At 39.1% G+C, this 15,399-nt stretch overlaps 1 protein-coding gene across 1 annotated transcript; it reads right to left on the bottom strand.

Annotated features, from left to right (window-relative positions):
• Window positions 1–14,277: 14,277 nt before the first annotated feature.
• Window positions 14,278–15,372, bottom strand: LOC147639042 (calcium-dependent protein kinase 6-like). Its single transcript, XM_086793337.1, has one exon. The coding sequence runs from the start codon at window positions 15,370–15,372 to the stop codon at window positions 14,278–14,280; it is 1,095 nt and encodes a 364-aa protein (XP_086649463.1).
• Between the last annotated feature and the right edge of the window lie 27 nt (window positions 15,373–15,399).

The following is a 15,399-nucleotide window of genomic DNA, read 5'->3' on the forward strand; positions in this document are numbered from 1 at the left end:
AAAGGAATGCTTCAGAAGGCTCCAATATGGTGATCATCGGGCTTAGTCCACTGAAGAATATAGAAGGGAAACAGCACACCTTTTCATTCATGTCATTTTATTAGGTGGCTCACCCTCACGCCACTGGCTATATGCCATTCTTAGCAATCTTTTTTTGGTTTAGATAGGTGTACTCTTCTTTGAGGGCTTTTGGATTGTAACTAAAGCCACCTATTGGCTTAGCTGTTTTAAGGGTCCCCATGGATCGCTTTAATTTCCTCCTCTTTTAATATATTCCTGTTTCTACGGAAAAAAAAGGAAAAAAAAAGAAAAGAAGAAAGGGTATAAACCCAACATTATAAATGTAACCGTTGTTAATCGATAATAATCAGAACGTTTTTTATCAACTGCGTACGTCTCTGTGCCTCTCCTCCTCCTCCTCGTTTTTTATCAACTGCGTATGTCTCTGTGCCTCTCCTCTTCCTCCTCCTCGATTTTTACATGGTTTCGTCGCGCTGGAGAGCTTGTGTGGGTTCTTTCACACGCTTCCTCTCACCCACCACAGCCAAACGATTCTTCTCCGCCTCCATCAACTCTGCCAGCGCTAACTCGGCGTATGCGGGCATCCCAAGGAAGTGGTGGCCACCGCCTTCCACGTGGACGTGGACACCATTGTCGAGGTGGCACGCAGCCGTTGACTTGAGGAGCGCCTTGCAAAGGCTACATTGGGCTGCGACTTCCTTCTGCAGGGTGGCAACTACGCCGAAAGCTTTAAGGAGTTCTACGTTAACAAACTCTTCGGGCAGTGCCTACCTGCCCTTTTCGAGAAGCGGCAGCCACCTCAGCGCTCTTTGAAGCCTCTACCTTTTGCATAAATACGCCCACGTCAGCAGACGAGATGCGTACGAGGTAGTGTACCATTCAAGACTCTAGTATCTTCAACTAGGTAGCGTACGAATATATACATATATATAATAATAATAAATCTCAATAATAATTAAAAAAACCTACCTCTGCCTTTGCTCCAAGGAGCCAAATATTATAAATAAAAATGAATAACCAGCCGTCTCCTTCTGATGTCGCTCTACCCCTTCACATGTGCTTAGCACACCCACCTTTCTTTTTCATTCAAAAATCAAATATAAATTTGACTCTTTAAACATTAATAATAATAACAATAAAAATATCCGTACATACCAACATATATATATTTTAATAATAATTATTATTATTACTTCACATACTAAAAAAAATTCAATAATAACAACAATAAACTTTAACAAAAGTTAATATTTTATTTGTAAGCAATATTTTTTTTTAAATAACTCACTCACATCACGAATATGCCAAAATATTCAAGCTATTTACGTGCACACACACCTTTTTACACAAATATGATAAAAATCTTTTAAAAAATAATAGTAATTATTAAACAAAAAAAGAAACAAATAAACAAAAAACCAAAACAAATAAACAATACATATGGGCAAAGACCCACAAATAGGCAAAGACCTACAAATGGGCAGTGACCTGTAAAAGAACCCAAAGAGGTCCGTCCTACAATGGACACTAATATAAGACCCGGGCAAACAAATAAGCCCGAAAAGTCAGCCCAAAGAGGCATCAACCCGTTGGAGTGTTGGCCACACACACCACACGAGATATGAGATTAAAACAAACTTATGGGTGATATAATCGTCCACCCTAAGCGCCCAAAGTGGCATAAAATAGCAACCCAAACTAGGAATTGCGAATCCCCAAGAGGGAAATAACTATGAGGCCAAAATTAAAACATTAACTTCGACAAGCTTAAAACGAATCAGCCTTCATCTGAAGGATGACATTAAAACTTAATTGTACACTGACACTTATAAATATCATTATCCATCATGTATATACTTACATATGCTATTCACAAATAATTAAAAATCATTTGATAAATCATGGACTTGTACTCATTACGTTTCTCTCCTTTTGTTTGACATGTCAAGGATAGATGAAGTTCGAGAAGAAGAACTTCCAAGCAAATGTGAAGACAAGTCAAACCCGAATCTCAATTGTCAAGTCAACTCCAATTATCTATGAAGATATCTCAAAGCTCGAGTCTCGACAACCAAAGCACAATGTCTCAACATCATATTGGAACATATGTCTTGTGGTTGTCAAGAAGATCAACTTCGACAAAAAGTGTATCGACATCATCACAAAACAAATATGTTGCAGTTACCAAAGCAGTTATATCATACAAAGATGAGAACAAATGTATGTTACACTCTTGTCCTAGACTTACCACCTTGGTGTATAGTAGACTTACCACCTTGGTGTAAAGTAGACATAAGTGTCAATTTATCTGAGTATAGCTACATATGTGTTGAAACCTTAATAACATGACATTCATGTTGAGAAGGAGCTATTTGCTGACTACGATTTTCTTTGACACTATGTACATTCTACATTAATAATTAAAAGAATAAATTATTATCATATGTTTTTATATTTGTCTCTTTTATATGATGTGTTTTATTATGGTTTTAAATGTAAAATGTTTATTTCAAAGGTATTGCTTTGAAAAAAAGTAGAGGTGTGAGAAAAATCTTTGTTGCATGCACATGTAGAGAATGATCCTAGGGTCATTTTAGAATTCACTAGATGTTAACACAAGAGGCTGGAGAATGGCCCTAGGGCCATTCTACCATCCACAATATGATTTGGAATGGCCCTGGGGACATTCCAAAGCACATCATGGATTGTTGAATGGCCCTAGGGCCATTCTTTCAAGCACATTGTATAGGTAGAATTGCAGCCATTCTACCATTCATAATGTTGATGCTTTATACATGCACATGTAGAGATTGGCTCTAATACCATTCTAAAATTCACCAATAGTTGACACAAGAGAGTAAAGAATGCCCTTGCGGCCATTCTTGGAAGCACAATGTGCTTTAGAATGGCCCTAAGGCCACTCTACCATGCACAATGTGCTTGAAAGAATGGACCTAAGGCCACTCTAACATGCACAATTTGATTGAAAGAATGGACCAAAGGACATTCTCTACTCTCTTGTGTCAACTGTTGGTGAATTTTAGAATGGCCCTAGGGCCATTCTATAACACATTGTGCTTGCATGATCATGTAGAGAATGGTCCTGGGATCATTCAGCTTGAGGTTTTATGTGGTTTTAGATTTTTGTGATAAAGAAGTGGCACTGATGTTTTAATGTTGAAAATGATATGAACATTACAAAGATTTGAATTGAAGTGGAACATCTAACATTCATGATGAAAGGTCACTACTACTACTAAGAAGCTTCAACGATATTCCTACACATGAAAGGTCACTACTACTACTAAGAAGCTTCAACGATATTCCTACACATGAAAGTGCTCTGAAGTTATGGAGGAGTCAGTTATTTACAAGTGATAATGAGAGTTGTACAGTACAAGACATGTCTAAAAAATTAATGTTTTCAATGTTGTTGGATTTTCAAGAATGGATTGCTATTGAAGAATTATATTCAACCATCAACATTGCATCAATCCACTTTGTATATTCCAAATAGGTATTTTATACTCCGATGTGGAAGTATACTTTTTTTGCAAATGCTTTTTGAAAGATGTAATGTTCAGATCTGGTCAACAATACTAGAGGATAATGTTATTCGAATGGCAAGAGATTTGGAAAAAAAGAAAGCAAGAAAAACATTTCCCTTTTTTGCCATTTGGGGTTAATAGGCTTGTTACACTTATAATGAGAAAAAGAAATTGTTTAAGCCAGATGGTCCAGGTGTTTAAGCTAGATGGTCCAGGTGTCAAGGAAATGTTTAAGCCATTGGAGAGAATGTCTAAAGCCTTGAATGTGATCCTAGGAGGATCATTTTTGTTAATGACTCTCCATATAAAGGATGTGTTACTCTCGCTAGTAAAATGGTATCTTCCCATCCAAGTTTGATATAGATAAGAAGAATGATAACATTCTTCTGGGGGGAATTACTGCCTTAGTTGATGCGGCTTCGTGATGCTAAGGATGTATGTAGAGTTATGGACCCTAAGCATTATGCCTAGCTCCCATTGTTGAACGACCATGAATGGTTTAACCTTGTTAGTGGTATAATTATTGATTATTGGAAAGAGTATAATGTGAAATGGTCACAAATTAAGATTCAACACAATTAAACTTCCTCTTCCAAAGGAATTGCACGACATTTTTTAGGGTAATAAAGAAGCAAATTTGGTTGATACTAGTGATCTAAGAGGTTATAAAGAGTTAAGGTTAATGCAAGGAGTATGCACAAAACCTCAGCCATAGTTCATCTCAACACATAGAAGATGAAATATGAGATATCCTACTAAAAGAACATCCACACATTTCAAGCATGAAAGCACCACAATTGATTTCACTAGCTAAAAGGTTGGGTTGCAAAGGAGGAACTAGCATGAAGGATTAGTCTATGTAGGCATTTATTAATAAATTGCTAAACAATTATGGTCTCTTAATTATTGATAAGTAACATGAAGGTACCACTCTATTTGAAATTTCCACCATAGTAGACAATGGAATATAATGTATCTTTGTTTCGTGAAGGTTTTTTTAAGGCTTATGAATTGATCAAAGAGGTTTTCTCAAAATGATAATAGCTTTCATAGGATAAAGAAATTTGAACCAATGTAGTTAACTACAAGCAAAGAAATGTATAGACGCGAACCTTCACTGACAGTGTTTGTAAGGCATTTTTTCAAAGGAGGGAAATCATTATGGTACATTACTCCTAATATCTCAAGACATTTTCTAATATATTTCACTTTTCTCTTAGAAAAGTGTTAAAGTTTAGTTCATGACAATATTAAACCCTTCTGGCAAGAGTTCTCTTGAACTTTAGTGTCTATTTTTTTGTATTTTGTTGGAGTGGATCATAAGTCGGAGTGCATCCTCCTCTAAGGAGGATCCTTTGATTTGAATAGAAGAAGAAAGTCTCTTAATGAATATTAAAGTTTATGTTCTCAACAACTTTAAATCTTTATGTTCTCAACAACTTTAAATCTTTATGATAAGAGTTGTCTTAAACTATATTGTACTTTTTGTGGTATTTTGAAGGAAAGTATCTTAAGTCGGAGTCCATCGGAGTCCATCCTAGTCTAAGGGGGCTTGTTTGATTTGAATATAAGAAGATTATGAAACTCTCTTAATTAGTTTACTAAAGCAAGTTATGTTAACTAACAACCTTAAACCTTTGTGGCAAGAGTTTTCTTAAATTTTGATATACTTTTTGTGGTATTTCATTGGACTGGAATCTGAGTCAGGGTGCATCCTACTCTAAGGGGACTCCTTTGATTTCAATACAAGAGTTGTTTTCAAAACTTAAAGGTTCAATGTAAATACAACAAAACCATGTAGCTTTTATATCAAGTCATGTAACAGCATTTTAAGCACCGTTCATGATTGAGAGACAAAGTATGTAATAGATGTTTACTTGAAAGATGCTTGATGAATATTTGTACATATACATAAGGACTATACGTCCATCATGATTCTATATAATTGTGTACTCATTTGAGGCCATGTACAACTTTGGACACATTCTAACATGTTCTACATGTCTGTATTAGAGAATGGCCCTATGGCACTTGGAGACACCTTGTGCTTCACTAGAACACAATGACCATGGTAGAATGGCCCTATGGCACTTGGAGACACCTTGTGCTTCACTAGAACACAATGACCATGGTAGAATGGCCCTATGGCCAGTCTTAACCCGCTTGCAGTACTTTACAAGAAAAACAGTATGCATGGTAGAGTGGCCCTAGGGCCATTCCATATCCTTTATGCTACATTCAAGAAACAGTGTGCATGGTAGAATGGACGTAGGGTCATTCAATAATTTTGCATACATGGTAAATGTAGAGTGGCCCTAGTTGGGACATTAATAACATCATATTATTAATATACTTATCTCACCTTTGATTTTTCAAGTGCTTATTTCAAACTAATTCTTGTTTCTAATGATTCTCTTACTAGCCTAAGCGACAAGTTCTATAAAAATATTGTTGATTTTAATATTTTTTAATACATGATTCTATAGATTGAGCGGCCTTATTTCCCTTATTGGGGAATAACAAAGACATTATACAGCAGTCTCAAAAAAAGGGACGATCCAGGAATTGGATTTTTCCCATTTTATCTAATATGGTGTTAAGAATACAAAATTATTAACTAGTAGATATTTTCTATACTTTTTAACTGTGCATATCATGGCTAACCCTTTCCTCTCTATTATGGTGTAGTTCATCTCAGCCTCATTGAGGTCTCAACTTGCAAATCATATTGGATAGTCTAGTTTATGCTATCTTGGTTATGCTAAAACACACCCAATTGTAAAGTTTGAGGCATCAATATCCACATGGAACATGAGTTTCTAATTGGGTGGTCTTAAGATAGGTGCATTGGCTAATTCTCTCTTCAATTCATCGAAGCTTATTGGCATTCCTTATTCCATTCAATGACAATCAAAAGTTTGTTAATGGCCTGGCAATATCAGCATAGAACACAATGAGTCTCCTAGTAATAGCCTAGGTGACCTTGTACCCCCTTTGTAATTAGTAGTAGGTGGTGGTAACTCTAATAAGAGTTTCACCTTGTTGTCTCATCATTGGAAATCACACTCTTAAACATTATGTGCCCCACTCCATGCTTTAACCAAAATGGAATTTCTAAGGGTTTAACGGTACACAATATGATTAGCACCTTTTAACACTTTCCTTAGGCAAGCCAAATGCTGCATCCATTACAAATGCACATAGAGATAATCAACAATGAATACTTCCAATCACTTTTATGAGTAGTCCTTGAAAACTATGCTCATTAGCTTTGGAATGCTGCAAGAGCATTAGTGTGTCTAAAAGGCATGACCTTATATGCAAAGGTTCCCCATGTCGTGTGGTGAAAGCTATTTTATGTTGGTCTTCCAAGGCAATGGACACCTAATTGTATTCTTATTAAATTTGATTATATGCATAGAAAGATGCATAAAGGAGTTTTTTTTAATTACAAAAGTGTTATTCTTATTACTGAGAAGCCATCTAGGAAGCTGTAAGATTTCACCCACAACTACTCTTTCCAAACATGCTCTCTGCATGGTAATGGGTAGTGATCCTACTATGGGTAGCCGCATTCACCTTCTTATCAACACACACACAAAGATTTTAATTTTTTAAAGGTATAATACAATTAGTGATACCCAATCAATGTGCTCAATCTCATAAATGAAATCCACAGCAACGAGTTTATTAATTTCCTTGTTTATAATTGCTGAGTATTTTTGATTCATTTAGTAAGGATGTTGCTTGACTGGGCCTTGAGCCTTCCATGATAGGGGTGGTGTGTTGAACCACTTTTAGCAGCATGCCCTTCATGTCCCTATAGTTCTAAGCGAAGCAATCCTAAAACTCTTTTAAAAGAGTAATCAAATTCTCTTCTTCTTATAGGATTAGGTGTGTACCAATAAAGTCTGGTTTGGGATCTTCATACCGTCCATCAAAGGAGACCCTTGTTTGTTCAACCTTTAACCGTTATGCCCTTAGGTGAATAGCTACTTTCCTTTCATTTAAATCAAAGGTTTTGAAATGATTGGGAAGCTTTTGTAAATTTACTTATCCTTAACCTTTTGTAAATTTAGTTGCTCCTTAACCTTTTGTAAATTCATTCTCCTCTTTTTTTGCCTATGTCTTTTTTGCTTCCCATTCAGCTTTAGCCATTCTTTGTTTCTTTTCCTTCTTTCTGACCTTTGAGCTTTGGGGGGGGGGGTTAGGTTCACTTTTGGTTTTCAAGGTGCTAATTGTAAGTATTATGTGGCTTAGCTCTTCTCCCCAATTCTTAGAGAATTCCTCATGGATTTTCGTGGCCTCGATGTAACTTAGGCATTGACCATCCATGGGTCTTCTTCTAAGAATGTCATTGTGGGTTAGCATCGTAATGCTTCTTCTTCATCCATCTTTGAAACTTCAGCCTTGCAACAATCAACTCTAAAGTTTCTTTCTTGCAAATCAGTTTCAGACTCTTGCTCTTCTAAAGAGCTTTCCCATGATTTGTCCATCATAGATAGCCTCATCATGCACACTACTATGGTGTGAGTGTGATTTTTTCTTCCCAATTTAACAAAAAATTTCCAAACAACTCTCCATATATGGGATGAGTCCTCCATGTTTTCATGTCTACCTTTAGGATTTGTGAGTCCTTTTGTAAAAATGTGATTCATGGCCCACTTGTGAACTAGCTTAGTACTCCTTATAAAAGGCCTACACAGAATCACATTTTGTACGAATTTGCATGTCCAATAAAGTTTATGATCATAAACATATGGTATTAGCAGAATGAGAAGACCTTCATCTTAAGATTTTACAAAAATCCCATAGGTCATCACATGGTATCATCATGTTTGTTCTCTCTAAGATTGGATTTACATTATCCCTTCCTATCAAAAATTGGGGGCCACTTCCTGGGAGGTTTGCCATCCCAGTAGTATTCATGTTACTGCGTGCTTCACCTCCACCACTCTATTCCCTTCCAACCCACAAAAAATGGTGGAGGAGGGATGATAATGGTCCTAGTCTTCTATTATTTATGTATGACCTCATTATCCCTACCACTATGCATGTGGTATATAGACGGCCAGACCATGACCTTCCAAGACCCTCCCTCAATGGCCAGGACATAGGGTATCGAGAGGCTCTAACGACACTTGGCTGAGAGGTTTACTTTCTCTCATCACAAAGATGTCACTTGGGTATTCCAAGCATATGTCCGCCTACTAGTGATTACTTTGGGCATACTAGCACAATGAAACCTTCTTAGTCATACATGCGTTTGACCTTCGTTAAACTCCACTGAGAGGAATCAACAAGTTGACCACCTCCACTAATAACATCTGAACATGCCCTCCCTGGATCTGATACCATGTTGGAAATCGGGGGCCACTTCTCAGGAGGTCACCCATCCTAATAGTGTTCAAGCCACTATGCCCTTAACCTCCATCAATCTATTCCCTTCCAAGCCACAAAAATTGGTGAAAGAGGGATGATAATGGCCCTAGTCTTTTATTATTTATGTATGACCTCATTAACCTTGGCACTATGCATGTGGTATGTAGACGGCCACCCCATGACCTTCCAACACTTCCACCCAGTTTTTTAAATCATTCCAAAGTTGGGGGTTTTCTCTAAGCCAATTTTCCAAATGGCATTTTTAGCTCTATAGAGAGAAACACTATCAGTCCTACCACATTTTTGGGATTTTGGACGACCAATGTCATTATTATATGATCCTAGGTTAGGATTTATTGAGTCATACATTCTCCACCTTCCTCAAACATCCTTGAGAACAAATTGTTCTTCCCTCCTTCTTCGGAGTTAGTCAACCTCATTGTGTTCTAGTAGAGGCTTTTGCACATTTAATTGTCTTGGTTTCCCCTTAGTGTTTCATCTAGAGAGAATATTTTGGTAGCCCAGCCCTCTTGCAATCAATCTTTTAACTTCTCTTGGATTTCCTGACCTAGGACTTGTGTGGCCTCTCCAATTTCTATATTTTCTTTTAGGAATTGGGGTACTCACCCACCCCTCTAGACGTTTTGGGTTCATTCGCTAGTTGAGCTTCTTTTCGTGTCACCAACTCTTTTTTTCGTGTCAGCATATTCTCTTGTCTCCCTGTCAGCATATTGTCTTGTCTTCTTGGCAGCATATCGTCTTGTCTTGACTTAGTGGATATAGTATCATGACGTCCCTCATGCAAAACCATCCTAAATCACACGGGTCATGACATTAAGTGGTGTTATTCCCACCACCTTCGATTGAACCCCAGTCATTTGGAGTCTCTTGGTTGGATAAAATAGTCCTTCATTAGTTGGTAAATTCTGCATTTCACACAAATCAACCCTAGGTGTGTACTAACTTGGGTAGTCTACAGGTTTGTTACATTGACTTTGTGAGACGACACTATGCCACACAATGAGGTCCTGCAATGATAACATTGCAGCATAGGCAATTTGGGTGCTCTATACATTCCCCTCATTTTTTTTCACAATTGACAAATTTTCCCCTACTAGGGCATACCCATGCCCAGGTGGTAAAGCTAATGGTTGTTGCCATGTAAGGAGGCAACTGAGGTAGGTTGAGATACTTGTGGTTGTTGAGACTAACCTGGGTACCAACATATACTAGTATCATGGTTCCCAAGTCTCTTACAACAATAAGGGAAACACATCAACAACAAGCGAGGACTGAGGACACTTAGCGCTCGTGTGATTTTGCTAGCATATTGAACACCATACCAACTCCTGTCTAAGATATAAGTTGGTTCATGGGCACATCCCTCACCTCCTTTAGCTTTACCTTTCTCTACGAGCATATTACTTAGCTCATCTTGGTTGTCATATGATTGAAGATTGTGTTTAATCACTTCATTCACTCTTTTTGTTTGGCCATCTATCTCTAGATGATAGGCTATACTAAGATCCAAAGATGTGCCAACTACAAACAATATAGTCAAAAACTGAGAAGTGAATTTGGCATCACAATCATTGATAATTCTCCTGGCCAATCCATGCACTCTGAGATTTCTTTTAAAAATACCTTGCCCATATAAAAAACAATGTAACTCTTCGTGATAGGAATCAAATGGGCTACCTTGGTTAGGTGAGCCACTATCACCTTCTTGAGGGAAGTTTGCTTGATTCTTTCTTGTGATTCGCTAGATGTGGAGTGTGATTGAGTGTGTGTGCATGCGTGCGTGCGTGCGTGTGTGTGTGTGTGTGTGAGAGAGAGAGAGAGAGAGAGAGAGATGGAGTGCGAAGAGAGAAATCTTGTGAGCTTCTTTCTCATGAGGATCTAATGAGTGATTAGATTATAAAGGTCCACGCATTGGATTAGTAGATCTTAAGGACTTGAACCACCCTTAAGGTTTCCATTCTCACAATCAATATGCTTTCATGCTCTAGATAGGTTGTACTCCTTGGTGTGTACACAATTTTTGGATGCCAAGGGCCAGGGACTATAACTAATGCTAGAGTGGAAGAGAAGCACTTTATTGATAGCTTGCTAGTTTCTTCCTCACGTGAGTGATTAGATTAGGGAGGTCCAACCATTGGATTCGTAGAGCTTGAGGAATTGACCACCCTTAAGTTTTCCATTCCCATGATCAATTCAATTTAGTGTTCTAGGTGGGTTGTACTCCTTAGACAATTCTTGTTGTGAAGCTACAACTTCCTTCGTTAAGAGGTTCCAACTGAGGATTAGAACTATTGCTAGAGTGGAATAAAAGCATTATATTGATCTGTTGTTTGTTTTAAATTGCCTATGAGTTAAAACACTTGTGGTGGTAGATTTGATTGAGTGTTGAGAATTGGAGTGATTAGTGTGTTGGAAGTGTGATTAGAGTAGGAGTTGTGTCTAGTTTTTTGCTAACCTTGACCATCTTCTTTTCTTTGTTTTGTTTTTTATCAATGGGTGATGGAAGAAGGAAGGAAAACCTCCGAGTGCTTGCGTTGAAGTCCTACAACCTCCCTAGGTACCAATTTCATCATGAATTGCTTCAATTTTATCCAATTTTCACTTAATTAAGCTAATTAAGAACTTTTAATTTGTGTAAAAATTCCTAATTTTTTGGTGTTTGATGCTTAATTGATGGCATTATGCCATCAAGTAGAGCTTTAATCCATTCAATATGTCATATAGGAGATGAATCACGCCCAAAAAAGGGCAGGGGCAAGATTGTATAGGAAAAGTAGGTTAAAACTGCTCTCTAGAAAGTCCAATCAGCGGCTTGTGAGGTCTGATCATTGCCCCCATGTCCAACTAGGGTCCAATCACCATGGTCTAATCACTCTAGAATTGATCACGCATGGACTAAAAGGTCGAATAATTGGTAGTTTCTAGTCTGCAGGGCCATAAACGGTAATAGAATCAACTACATGGGGAGCTTCCTCCTCATACTTATTACTCTTCCTAGATACCAAGTGCCTTTTGTCACTCCTTGACTAGTACTCCCAACTTTTCCTCTTCTTTTTGACCTTCCATTATCCTTAGATAATGTAGACTCAAATAGAAACAGCACAATATGAGCCTATTACAAGACATCTACGAGTTTGCAACTTTGTCTTCCTTTCTATACAGAAATAAACTCCACTTTTAACCCTCGTTAGTCTATCGTTGGATAAAGTGCGATTTCCAAATGAGTTAGCCTTAACAAAGACCATCTCATGGTAATGAAAAAAATAGCAAGCATGAGATACGTGAAAAAAGGACACCTTTGCTGTAGCTTCTGCTCGCTCGTACAGATTAAGATTTGGAGATAGAAATACATCAAAGTATGATGCTACCACAAATAAATACATCTCGGTTCGCTTGTGTGGCGATGGCCAAATCCCATTTGCAGGACTCTTCGACAATTTTGAACCTTTCTTTCTGCTAATCTTTGCACTGATCTCCGATTTTCTTTCAATATATCCTTCTTGCAAGCCATGCTCGTCAACCTTGATTGAAACTTTGATACACAAAGGCAACATGATTTAAAGTAACGAGGTTTTCACCAAGAATGAGGCGCCTAGAAGCATTCTCCAAAGGACTGATCAACTTCTTTCCATTGTGAATGAAGTCTTGATCATGTAATCCTAAAATGGTACCATTACTCTCCAGGCGTGCTGTTGGTGGCCAAGCCTTCCAAGGAATTGAGTATCTGATACCTCTAAGCGCAGTATAGTCTTCTATCATAAGCTTTCTTCGTCGAGCATCCCCATCAGAAGCATGGCCAAGTAAAGAACCAACCAAATCCTTTAAAAACATATCCCAATACAAAGAAACTCCATCACATTGCTCTTGATAGAGAGAGAATCAAATTTATTGCAGTACTAGAAGTACTAACTTTGGTAGACATTCAACAAGGGGATTCGCCAATCAAGACTCTTGCATAATGCGGAATGCATCCACAACTCTAGTATACCCAGCTTTACCCTCACCAACATGACCCACAAAATTTAGAATACAGGTGTGATCTAACTTTTTCCCACAAAACCCAATAAGTTGATCGTCTCTTGCTACCCATCTAACCATCCTCTTGACCACAGTCTCATCTTCAGCAAAACAATGACCGCTACACTTCCCGTGCATAGCCCACTTTTAGACATATGATGTCTATATACCTCTAACACATGCTTAAATACATCCTCTCTTAAGCCCGTGTAGCTCTCATTGTGGTGGACGTGTGCTCACAAACAGGATTCTCTTAAGGAAATCCCATATTTGAAATATGCATAAATCTAATAAGGTTTGATGAAGACTAACAGAGTAAGAAACATGAAATGCATTGGAAATAAGTAGGTGCTAATCAAAATCCTCTCAAAGATAAAGAGGAAACACAAATTGTTACTGGTGCTGGGAATGCATTTACCAGGCAATAGCTTGAATTCCATATATTTGCATTATACTAACAGCCAAGTGGTTCTAACGGAGACTAATTGGATGGCAAAAAGAGAAATCTGGAGAGACTTAGATGGCCCTGCCCAGCAGCCATTACTTGTTAATGGATCACTTCGCATGCATCCGTGCGCCTAGTCGCCCAAGTATCACCGGGGATTCTCATCGTGGCATAGGCATGCCATGAAAAGAAATCTGGTAGCTTACCGTGGAATCACAATCTTTGAACACACAAAGGGGAGTTGTAATCTTTGGTTGTGAAAGCAAAAGAAACAGGACACCTTGGTCTTCATATAGGCTCAAATTAGGTGCCAAAGTACGGAAGACAAATGCCTTCAAAAGCATTGTTACAACCTGCAGATATCTTCGTGTTGTTTTTACTCGAGCAAAATCTAGAAGAGAAGAAACCACTCTTAATTGGTACCACGGACTGTATCAATCTTGCAGCCTTGATCTTTTGCCATGGAATATTTCTAGATAAAAATGTGTTATATGTACTATGCAATATTCTGTCTACTATTGAGCAACACACTTCTGTTATTTTTTGGAGTATAGTTTTCGTTTATTACTTCAAGGTAATGAATGAATGCTGATGTTTAACTTAGACTGTATCTTTGATTACGCAGACAGTACATGATGTAGTACATTGTGTATAATGCACGTTGTGCATTCATAATCACTGGATGACCAAACAACAGCTTATAGTTAGGCCAGTTTATGCTAATTGCAGCATTAGTTATATACATTTTCTCAAGGCGGCTAGGCCTTCTTGCCTTCTACATCTTTTGATTTCAAGCTGCTTTGTCAAACAAAGTGCAAATCCTGGCAGTTATCTTAAGCTTCATCAGTGGCAGATCATTCGCGGTGCACCTGCGACGTTCATGTGTTTGTTGGCATGCCAATCAGCTATCGCTCGTTTGCAACTCTGGAAGACGCCGGCCTTCTTGCAGCTTAGAGTAGCCGCGGGGGCCCGGCTCTTCGACAGCAGCTCGGCCGGATCTGCACAGCAAGCTGTCGTGTTTTCGAGTATCCATGGATGACTCAAGACTTGTTCTAGAGTCATCCTGTTGGCAGGGTCGAAGCAGCACATGCCTTGCAGCAAGTCCCAGGCGTGCTTGTCCTGGAGGATGGAAAGATGCGGCTTGAAGTTGGGCGGCAGAAAAGCCCCGCTGAGCAAGACATGAAGCAAAATGCCTAGGCTCCAAATGTCCGCGCGGTGGTCGTAACAGCCTCGCTCAACCTCTGGAGCCATGTACTTTGGTGTGCCGACAACCACGGACAAGGTGTGGCCGGGGGAGAGATAAGTGGCAACGCCGAAATCTGCGAGCAAGATGTCCAGATCTGATTCCTCACCATGAATTTCATCCTCACGAGCAGCTGCGCCGGCGCCGCGATACAGTAAGACATTCTCTAGCTTGACGTCCCTGTGAACAACGCCGAGGGAGTGGCAGTGGGCAAGGGCGCGAGCCAGACATGCAATCACCTTGGCTGCCTGGCGGTTGCCGAGTAGCGGCTTGGGTTTCGAGCTGTGCATCGAATGCGTTACGTCTAGCTTATCGAAGAGGCTGCCTTCCACGCAGAAGGGTGTGACGAGGTGGACAAAGCCATCATGGCTCTCAAAAGTATACTGCACTGGCAAGATATTAGGTTGACCGCCTCCATGTACTCTGCTCATGATTTCTATTTCGCACCGCATCTCATCATCTTGTCCCATGAGCTCTATATTGTCCTCCTTCTTTCGGCCAAAGAGCTTGCGCTGCCCTGATGCAAGCTTCGACAGGTAGTGAGCCAACGAAGTTTTACAGGCAACCAACGTACCTGTGGCCCTGTCCTTGCAAAGCACCACTCTGCCTTGGCTTCCTTCGCCCAGCACACGCAAAACCTCGTACTTCTCGTCCATCGCATGGCAGCATGCCTTCGGCAGAGTTTTCTTCGTCATTTCAGATATGACAAGGAACCCGGTGAT

Source organism: Cibotium barometz, chromosome 4, assembly GCF_041138505.1.
Source record: "Cibotium barometz isolate CiBa-2024 chromosome 4, ASM4113850v1, whole genome shotgun sequence".
NCBI lineage: Eukaryota > Viridiplantae > Streptophyta > Polypodiopsida > Cyatheales > Cibotiaceae > Cibotium > Cibotium barometz.

What these genes read in the sequence shown, in the direction of transcription:
- LOC147639042 (XM_086793337.1), bottom strand. Translation starts at nt 15,372, where the DNA reads ATGACGAAGAAAACTCTGCCGAAGGCATGCTGCCATGCGATGGACGAG.